This window comes from Rhinoderma darwinii, chromosome 7 (assembly GCF_050947455.1).
Source record: "Rhinoderma darwinii isolate aRhiDar2 chromosome 7, aRhiDar2.hap1, whole genome shotgun sequence".
NCBI lineage: Eukaryota > Metazoa > Chordata > Amphibia > Anura > Rhinodermatidae > Rhinoderma > Rhinoderma darwinii.
This window is the reverse complement of record NC_134693.1, coordinates 134,541,737-134,552,458: the sequence shown is the minus strand read 5'-3', so window position 1 is coordinate 134,552,458 and position 10,722 is coordinate 134,541,737. Positions and strand designations below refer to the sequence as shown.

Here is a 10,722-nt window from a genome sequence, read left to right as displayed (position 1 = left end):
GACGTGATGTCTATTCACAATCCTGACACTTCGCTAACGTTTGTGTGAGATTTACAGCAAGGCAAGCGTAATCTTGTTTTAAATGACAGGTTACATCGTAATCTCGCGAGATTACGCTTGCCTTACTGTAAATCTCACACAAACGCTACAGAAGTGTCAGGATTCTGAATACACATCACGTCCTGGCTGGAGGTGATGTCTATTCACTGTCCGGACACTTGAGTAACTTTAATGTGTGTGTATGTGGCTGCAAATAGTGATCTAGTAAGATCACTATGTGCTGTGTAAATGAATGGGGAGAAGTGTATGACGCTGATTTGTCACTGATTGGTCAGCGTCATACACTTCTCTCCACAATGCCCACTTGGTCAAAAAGTAAAACACGCCCAGTTGGCCATTAAGAAAGTCATTAGCATAAAGCTAAAATAGGTCATAACTCCGTCAAAAATGATTGTTTTTCTAAATAAAAAAACACTGCTGTTATCTACATTACAGCGCCGATCACATCATGTACAAGATAGGCCACTTATAAAGTGGTGACAGCCTCTTTAAATGCTGGTGTCTATGGGCAGATTGCAGTAGTGAGATCGTGGCTCGTGGGCTGTAGCTTTATAGGAAATGAATTGCACTCTATGGGGGATACCCCAACTTTGTCCCGGTTTAACATTGCACCACTATCTGCGGAGTGCCCTCATAGGCAACTGAATGTGAGTGATTCCTGACACTCAGGCCTCATGTTAGTCCAATACTAACAGATCTGAAACTCGCCATAATATAGAGAAGTGGCCGGCTGTCTCGTTTATTTTCACGTGTCACTTCTGTTTCTTCTCTTTAGCTTCCCTGTGGAGGATTTCACATTATATCAGATGACGGATCATATGAGATTGGGGGGGGGACATTAATAATCAGCATTATTTAGGGGTAGCAATGGCAGAACTAGGTTATAGGGCAGTAGTCGCCAACCTGTCTCTCTCCGGCTGTTGCAAAACTACAACTCCCAGCATGCCCTGACAGCTGCATCAGACCCTTGCTTGCTATAAGGGGTGACAGATCCTGCTGGGATTTGTGGTTCCACATCAGCACAGTATGCCACTACATCAGGGATTGAATGAACCGATATGGCCGACAGGCCATGCTGGGAGTTGTGGTGCAACAACATCTGCAAAAAAAGACTTTATGCAATTGATCGATTTTTCCTGGTGATGTGGCACTCTGGGAGTGTTAGTTCTACAACATCTGTCTTGTACAGAAGGTTCTCGGATTGTTACTTCATTAGGTATGACGCTCATCGGGCAGGACACACTGGGAAATGTAGTTCTAAAAAGTAGCTGTTCAGACAATCGGATTCAGTGCATCCCACTTAACCCTTGTGTGCCTGGCAGAAGCTGCGCTGCTCCTTCTTGTATGCCAGGACCCAGGGCTCCCTGTAGGGACAGGATAGCTTTAACATATCCATGTGCTACTTTATAACCTCCCACTCTACACAGCAACACTTCATCTTAAGGTGGCACAAGCATTCTCACAGCACCGTGCAATAGGGGAAGTTGGCTTTCCACCTTAACTAGGAGATGGGCACGCAGAGTGTTGTGATCCTTAAGGTGTGTTCTACATAAGGAGTGAGTTGTCCCCTGGCACAGTAGAGTTTGCGTGGCAGGTGCCATATCCCATTCGCTCCACCTTAAATAAAGACTTGACTAGCTGGGAGCTAGTGATTAGTTACTGTGTTTGTATACAAGGGGAAATGTGCCGAACTTTAAAGTGACAGTGTCCGGAATTAGAGACGTGGCCACAATACAGGGATGGAGGGGGATGGTATGTACATAGATCAGTTATGGATGATCACAGGGGATTCCTGAACCTTGTCGTTCCTTGGATTGATCAGGTCTGCAGATCCTGAGGCGATGTCCACACATAAAATAATTTTTGATTTGTATTTGTGCCTGGGATTATTATACCTGCTTTCTGCCCGTTCTTGCTACCAATCAGCAGTGCCACGCACACGACCGTAAAAATCGTCCACAATTACGAACCTATTCACTTCTATTGTCTACGGACACTTTTCCGATTATTTATGGGAAGGTGTCCAGGCCGTAGAAGTGTACCGCAAAAGATAGGACATGTCCTATCTTTAGCTTTTTACGTGCCGTGTTTCCATACTTTGTATGGGAGCACGGGACAAAAATGCAGACGGCTGGCCATGCCCGCAATCGCAGCCCGATGTGCAGGAGGTCTAAGGCCGTGCCCGTAATCACGGCCCGTGTTCGTAGGGGCGGCCGCGCCCCGCATTTTGACCTGTTCTCCCATACAAAGTATGGAAGCAAGGCCCGTAAAAAGCAAAGGATAGGACATGTTCTATCTTTTGCGGTACAGATCCACGGCATAGACCCCTATCCGTAGCAATACGGAAAGGTGTCCGTGGCCTATAGAACTGAATGGGTCCGTAATTGCTTGATTGGTGGGGGTTCACACAATAGGACCCCCACCGATTACTAAAACGAAGCTGCAGAAGCACTCGTGTGATTCGCCGCGCCACTTAGTTTCTGATGGGCTTTCCACGGAAAGCCGAGCGATTGGTGTAAGGACTCATAATTACTGTTGTACCCGTACACCACTCCGAGGAAAGCCGATCCGCAACGAAGCAGCACAGATCTCACTCGAATGCATCCGCAGCTTCGTTTTAGCGAACGGTGGGGGTCTCCATGCTCAGACCACCACTGATCTTCTATAGAAGAACGTGCGCTTCTGACAGACGCCGAAGTGGTGAGAAATCCGCTGAAAAAGGAAGCCGTATGGTACTGGACAGGATCTTATTGCAGCATTCATAAGGCTACTGAAAAACCACTATTAATGAGCAGCGCTGATTTTTGCAGTTTTTATTTTAGTTCATTATTGCATGCAGCTCTGAGACGAACCACATTGCTAAACTTTTTAAAAGTTTACACTTTAAGATGATAGTTTGGCTGCTCCCATATACATTAGGTTATGTGAACACGTTCGGTGTATGCGCCGGGATGCCAGATGGCGCATTAGTCCTAGTAGTCCCCCATTCACCCGAAGACCAGAGACTATCCTTCAGGCCCGTTGGGGTGGTAGGTGCAGCCATATAATTATTTTTTTTTAACTGCATTGGAAAGCGCAGCAGACTGTACTTGCCTATACAGTGGGCCACCGGTGCAGTATACGTTTTATCTCTAACATTGTGGCCAATGGCCAACTTATGCCACTGTATGTTGGAGGTAAATGCCGGGAATAGGAATATTCTCAGACATATACCGCAGTGTATGTCTGAATATTCCCAGCACATGCCTCCAATGTATAGACGTGTACAAAGCCTTAGATGGTTGTCGGGATCCACTTTCCAAGATTTAACAACAATGACATATCGCTAGAGTACCACTTTATCAATGGAGAAACGACCACTAGGACTTCTGTGCTCATGATTGGTATTAAGGCCCGATTACCCACACCAATGACCAGGCAAGCGCTCGTTCATCGGCCGATCTGCTCGTTAAGACGGTCGCCAGCACATCTGTGTAAACAGGGAGATGTGCTGCCGAGTCAATGGAAACGTATGGGGACGATCATAGCACTCTGACAGGAGCAAACGAGCGCCCATCAACGAGCGGTCTTGTTGATCGCCACTCATTTGGGATCCTTAGTCTCGCTGATTGGACCCCCCCACTGTTCACACAATGAATGATGTATATGTATGACCAGCTTTATACATATTTTGAAACCACTGTCTCTTTCCACAGGTAACAACTGTCTAATTTATAGCTCGTTTAAAGAATCGATCCTGCGGCTGCTCCTATGGGAAACCTCATTGTGGTTATTTAACGTCTCACTTTTCCTCATTGAAATCGATGTAACCTGCTGCCAAAATCCAGTACATGTGAACGTACCCCTAAGAATATTCTGGTGTTTGACTGCACTAGAGCATTGCCCACATCCTCCTGGTGCAGTTCAGATCTCACACAATATGCAGTAGTAACAGGACAGACTTGACAGGCATACCCAGTATGGAGAACCTCCAAATACAGTAAGATCTACAGGTCAGCCACTCTTCTTATAACACTGCACACGACTAGTGTTTTTCTGGTCCGCAAATTCCAGGACCGTGTTCCGTGAAATGTCCTCCGCAGTTCATCCGTATGTAATCCGCAAAATGCGGATGAAAAAAAAAAAAAGCCTAGGTAAAACAGGATGACGCGGTTGACACACGGAGGTGTACCCGCATTTTCCACGGGCCCATTGACTTCTATGGGCGTGTCCGCATCGAATTTGCGGGCCGTAATAAGACGTCCTGAGTTTCTGCGGCACGGATTTGCAGACATGCGGAGACCCGTGAAAACACGGATAGTGTGTATGGGCCCATAGAAATGAATGGGTCCGCAATTCTCCCGTGGATTTGCGGGGGAATTGCGGACGCAAAAACACGTTCGTGTGCATGGGGCCTTAATGTTCTTGTTGGTCATTACTTTATAGCTTATTTGGACTGAAATGGGAATCCAGCTATCACAGAATCCAGGTATCAATGTAATCGTAACAACCCGCTGAATAAAGTTACTGTGTTATTTATACCACACGGTAAACGGCATAAATTTAGGATGCAAAAAACTGGCGAAATTGCAGGGTTTTTTTCTATTCCCCCCCCCCCAAACAATAGTTAATAAAAGTTCATCAATAAATTCTATGTACCCCAAAATGGTGCTATTAAAAATTACAACTTGTCCCGCAAAAAACAAGACCTTATACAGCTGTCGACGCAAAAATAAAAAAAGTTATAGCTCTTCCAATGAGACGATGGAAAAACTTAGAGAATGGCTTGGTCATGAAGGTCTAAAATAGGCTGGTCACTAAGGGGTTAACAATTGTATAATGATTGTATAGGATGTTAGGGATTCCCTTATAGCACGGATCAGTCTGACAGGACGACCGTCATTCCAGTGCTGACAATTTGGACTTGTGTTTACATCCAGGAATTATTTTGTTTTTGTCAGGCCATGGAAGAAGCACCCGATGCTGCGTTACAATGGTAAGTATTCAGGGGCAGGAATATTCATAGCAGATGGCTGTGTGTATGGCTCCTCCTACAGGCAGAAAAGTGAGCAGCACCATATTGACCAACGAGAAACAAATAAGAGACTGAATTAAATAAGTGCATGTTTATTACTTTTCCAATTGCAAACAGTAATAAAAACCAATTGGACTTTGGGTAATGCCTCCTCCCCCTCCCAGTTAAGGCAAGCGGTTGTTCTGGGTTGCTGTGCAGAGCGTTTCTTGTGTATCTGGTTTTATAGCCGGGATGATGGCATCACCTCACACCTTCCCAGGATCTTCCTTCAGTGTGACTGTCCTATTAAATACAATCTGAAAGACAAGAGGAACCAGAACACGTTATAATGGATCAAACTGGACCAGGAACAGACATTGTAAGCATTCACCGACACTCCTCGTCTAATCATCAGAATAGATGAGTGAGATTTTGTAGCTCCTGAGATGAATTTGCAAGAAAAATTAGGCCAGTTTTAATATCTTCTATGCAGAGAAATGAGCAAAGCCTGAGGCTGCACTACTGAGAGATTCTGATCAAATCAATTCCTAGATAGATTGATAGATAGGATAGATAGATAGATAGAATTTGGTGATATGAAGCCCGACAAGGACTTTATACCATCACTGCACTTGATCAAGGTGAAAAGGTCCTTAAAGGAACAGTGTCATCACAAATTTTTTTTTCATATGTTAAAGATGTTAGTGCTTTATTAAAAACGTTTATATTTATTTGTGTGTTTGTGTTTTACTTTTTCTTCCCTATGGGGGCTGCCATTTTTTGTTCCATTTCTGTATGTGTCGATTAACGACACATACAGACATGGAATACGGCAGCCACAGTCCCATAGGGACTGCGAACGGCTCCCGTCCCATCCACTTCTGTGTACGCCGTCTGTGTGGGAACTGCGCATGCGCCGCTCCCACACAGTCCAATTTGAAATTGGCGCCGTCCGGCGCCATTTTCCTGTGGACCGGAAGTCGCGGCCGGACAGTAAGATTACTACTTCCGGTCGCGGCTTCCGGACTTGTGCACTTGGACCAGCGGCAGCAGACGGAGCGGACGGGCCGGAGGGAGCCGCGGCGGCAGGAGCAGGTAAGAGATTTCAATGTATGTTCGTGTTTGTGTACGTTTACTACTGTATGTAAACCTACTACACTGTGTGTTAGCTCAAAAAATGGTGACACACAGTGTAGGAGGTTAGACCGTTCAAACCCCTCGTTTATCCCGGCACTAGCCAGGATAAAGGAGGGGGGGATGCTGAGAGCTCACTAGAGCGAGGGCTTTTTACCCAATTTTGCAATGCTGCAATTTTGGGAATAGCTCCATCTAGTGACCAGCAATGGGAAATATTATAAATTAGAATCTAATTTATAATATTTCCTGACTCGTGAAAAAAATAAAAAAAATGTGAACAATGTTTAATCACCTACACACTAAATGTTTAATTTAAAAAAAAAATCATGTTTTTCTGGCAACACATTCCCTTTAAAATCTCAGTAGTGCAGCCTCATTCCAGTAACTTTTTTTCAGCATATTAACGGTTTTTCACTTTTTTTTTTCCTGTACACTAAAATACCATTTTAAATATTCTTTTGTAAATTCTCAGTTTGTGTGAGAGGTGAAATAGCAGGGAGACACAGTATCGCCCCCCCACTTTGGAGATCTCACTGGTCTATATTCTTGCATCACTTCTTGTCCCGGCACATACCATCACTGTGCTGGGGGGTTTTAGTAATGCTTGGATGTTCTGCGACGAAAACTTTGAGATAAAGGCAGACTAACCTTGTCTTGAGTGGTGTCTGGATCCACAGAGAAATATCCCATTCTTTCAAATTGGAACTTATCCAGGGCCTTGCAGTTCTTTACAGACTGATCCACCAGGGCATCGGTGATGACTGTCAGGGAGTCCTGTAATTCAATATAGTACGAGAATAACGATCAGATCACTGCAATAAGACTCTCCACTAGTGGGATCAAAGCGGTGATCGGTGAGATGTAAAGGGCCACATATTGTGCCCAGGCCCAATGTTGTGAGGCCACCACACCAAGCTACTGCTCCCTGTTATCAGCCATTTCATGCTGGGGAGAAGCTGACTGTGGTGTTCTTCAATAGGATTAATGACATGTAGACCGGAAAACTTCCTGCCCCCATGATCACTAGTTTATTTCACACATGGAGAACCTCCAAATACAGCAAGATCTACAGGTCAGCCACTCTTCTTATAACACTGCTGCGTTATTATAAATAATTTGGTGTACTGCTCCTTTAAGGCTAATTTGTATCTAATTTTTGCTCTAATGTATTACAGTTTTTATATCTTTCACCTCTCCGGGAACTTACAGGGTTTATGTCACTTAAGAATCCACCTGGAACTTCAGAAGGGTCTTCTGGACACTTGTGCAGGAATCTGAAACAATACAAGGTTAGTCCTCAATTGTTCTTCTGTATTAAGTAGTTTTTTTTTTCGTTTTATGTAAATAGTCTTTTCATTGTTCTGCAGCTTTGTAATATACTTGGTCAATTCATCACCATTTCCAAGATCTATTTGCGATCACTGATGGAAACCTCCAAAGGCTGAAACCAGTCCTGACCCGAGACCTTCTTCACTCGGCGGAATTTTCATGCTGATTCCAACCGGTTTTCCATGTCAGAATCCGCTGGAAAACCGTGTCAGAAATCAGAGGGTCAGTCTGATTTCTGCACCGGATTCTCAGCCAATTCCAAGTCGTGTGAACATCGCCTTATACTTCTCACAGCTTAGTTTTCTACTATTGGATCCAATGTAGACATGCAAATGCAACACAAATCTCTCTTGATAGTTTTCTACAATGTATTGATGCAGGTGAAATGTTTCCGCCTGGAGGCTATAATTGTAGCAAAACCTCAGCTGTGAGAATTATTAGGTTTGTATGGGTTTTCCAGCAAATTTTAACAATGTTGCTCGTCTGTTCCAGATGCAGCAGAGTTGCGGCTTCGTGTTCTGACACTATTGGAGCGCATGAGCTCTGTTCTATAATCATCCAAAGTAGAGACAACTTTCTCGCTCAGGTTTTAAAATGACCACAGCAACCGGCCAAGTGACACAGATGTGGCAGGCAACAAAGTTGAGTGGCGACGGTACAACGTACATCATGTGATCCAGGTTATAGCGTATGGTGACCTTTCTATGTAGCCCTGTAACCTCCGCATGTATGTGTGGCTTGGTCATGTACGAGAGGTGAAATAGCAGGGACACACAATATCCCCCTACTTTGGAGTTCTCAGTAATCTATAATCTAGCATCACTTTTTGTCCCAGCACAAACCAATCAATCTGCCGGGGGATTTTAGCAATGCATAATAATGAGCGAAAACTTCAGAACCGCCACTGGCTATTGTCTATCTACACAATGAAAAGGTTGGGGGCTGCTTACAGTCGGTCATAGAGACGCACTTCACACATCAGTGGGTTGGACACCCAATGGATAAAAGCTTTGGGCTTCTCGGCCACGTCAGATTTTGTGCAGGCGACCTCCAGCTCTACCACTTTGCCATTTCTATCCTATCAGAAAAGAAAAAAAATATTAAAAATTACATGTAACCTTAAAGTGACCATTGAGTTTTGAACATCTTATAGGTCAAAAGATTGCATTAGTGATAGACTAAACTGGGAACCCCACAGATAACTAGAAGGTAGGGGTCTCCGGAGGTCTTCCAAATGCCACGCTGGGACTAATAGAACATCCCTTTAAGACTTTGCACTTATTTCTATCTGTGTGAGAGGTGAAATAGTAGAGGACACGCTGGTCTCTCCACTTTGGAAATCTCACTGTATTACTATAGCATCTCTTCTTGTCCCGGCTGTCATCAACACAAACGGTCGGGGGGTTTCAGTGATGCAAAGTCTCAGGACTGTAAAACTCTTAAACAGGCATCTGATTATCCAAAAAACTGCTGGTTCCGTGTCTGCTAAAACTAGACCTAAGGGATGTTGTAATCCAGATTCACTCCCAGAGAACCAGGAAGGGCTGGATCTACGGTAAAATGGCTCTATACCAGGCTGGAAGCACATTGCGGGAGCCCCATGAACATTAAAGAGGCTCTATCACCATATTATAAGTGGCCTATCTTGTACATGATGTGATCGGCGCTGTAATGTAGATGACCTATTTTAGCTTTATGTTAATTACTATTTTAAATGGACAACTGGGCGTGTTTTACTTTTTGACCAAGTGGGCGTTGTGGAGAGAAGTGTATGACGCTGACCAATCAGCGACCAATCAGCGTCATACACTTCTCTCCATTCATTTACACAGCACATAGTGATCTTACAAGATCACTATGTGCAGCCACATAAACACATATTAACATTACTCAAGAGTCCTGACAATAGGCATCACTTCCAGCCAGGACGGGATGTCTATTCCGAATCCTGACACTAGGGAAACGTTTGTGTGAGATTTACAGCAAGGCAAGCGTAATCTCACGAGATTATGCTGTAAACTCATTTAAAACAAGATTACGCTTGCCTTGCTGTTAATCTCACACAAATGTTAGCGAAGTGTCAGGATTCTGAATAGACATCACGTCCTGGCTGGTAGTGATGTCTATTCACTGTCAGGACACTTGAGTAACATTAATGTGTGTATGTGGCTGCACATAGTGATCTTGTAAGAACACTATGTGCAGTGTAAATGAATGGGGAGAAGTGCATGACGCTGATTGGTCACTGATTGGTCAGCCTCATACACTCCTCTGTACAACACCCAGTTGGTCAAAAAGTAAAAACACGCCCAGTTGTCCATTGAGAAACTCATTACCATAAATCTAAAATAGGTCATAACTCCGTCATAAATGATCGTTTTTCTAAATAAAAAACACTGCTGAAATCTCCATTACAGCGCCGATCACACCATGTACAATATAGGCCACTTATAATGTGGTGACAGACTCTTTAAGGAGCTGCCAAACACCCATACACCATGATTAACCAGTTCAGGACCGGGCTATTTTGCGCCTTCAGGACCAGACACCGTTTAGCCCTTTTTAGCACGTGTTAGTTATAGCCATTTAACTTTTTTATTTGTTCTGCTAACTACGTGATTTTTGAGACGTTTTTTCCGTAGACCACGCAGGTTTCTTTTTGTATCGTTTTTCTACACACCTTTTTTGCCATTTTAGAATTGTTATTCATAAAGTTTGAAAATAATAGTAAAAAAATAAGCTTTTTTACGTTTCAGCTATATTTTTTTGGTAACATAGTTTTACCCTAAAATAGACCTTTTATTTGTGATGGTCATTGTCTACCGTAAATTGTAATATATTACATGTCTATATTAGGGTAATTGGGTCAGCGCTAGCGTTACAACAATGATTGGCGAGGTGGAAAGTTTTTTTTGGGGTGGGTATTTTATGTGCATTTATTATTTAATTTTTTTTTGCACTTTACTATTTTTTTATTACTATGGTCTGTCCCTCAAAGGTCAAAGAAGACCTTTGGGGAACTTTATATATTTTTCTCTCTCTTTTACACCATGTTTTTCCACTGTAACTGGAGCCGCACAGCAGCCCCAGTTACAGGGGAAATCAGCCCTCTCATAGTGACGATTGTCACTAATAGGGCTGTGCTGGGTCTAGTTAGACCCAGCAGCAGTCTGTCACTAACAGCACCCGGCGATCATGTGACC

General features: G+C 43.7%; 1 protein-coding gene across 1 annotated transcript in view; it reads right to left on the bottom strand.

Moving 5' to 3' along the window:
- Window positions 1–5,150: 5,150 nt before the first annotated feature.
- Window positions 5,151–10,722, bottom strand: part of QARS1 (glutaminyl-tRNA synthetase 1) — a 49,158-nt gene continuing 43,586 nt past the window's right edge. The window contains exons 21-24 of the mRNA XM_075831728.1: window positions 8,470–8,597; window positions 7,398–7,464; window positions 6,839–6,964; window positions 5,151–5,370 (exon numbers count right to left, since the gene is read on the bottom strand). Of these exons, the coding sequence (XP_075687843.1) occupies window positions 5,320–5,370; window positions 6,839–6,964; window positions 7,398–7,464; window positions 8,470–8,597 (372 nt within the window). The 3' untranslated portion in view covers window positions 5,151–5,319. The remainder of the gene's footprint in view (window positions 5,371–6,838; window positions 6,965–7,397; window positions 7,465–8,469; window positions 8,598–10,722) is intronic.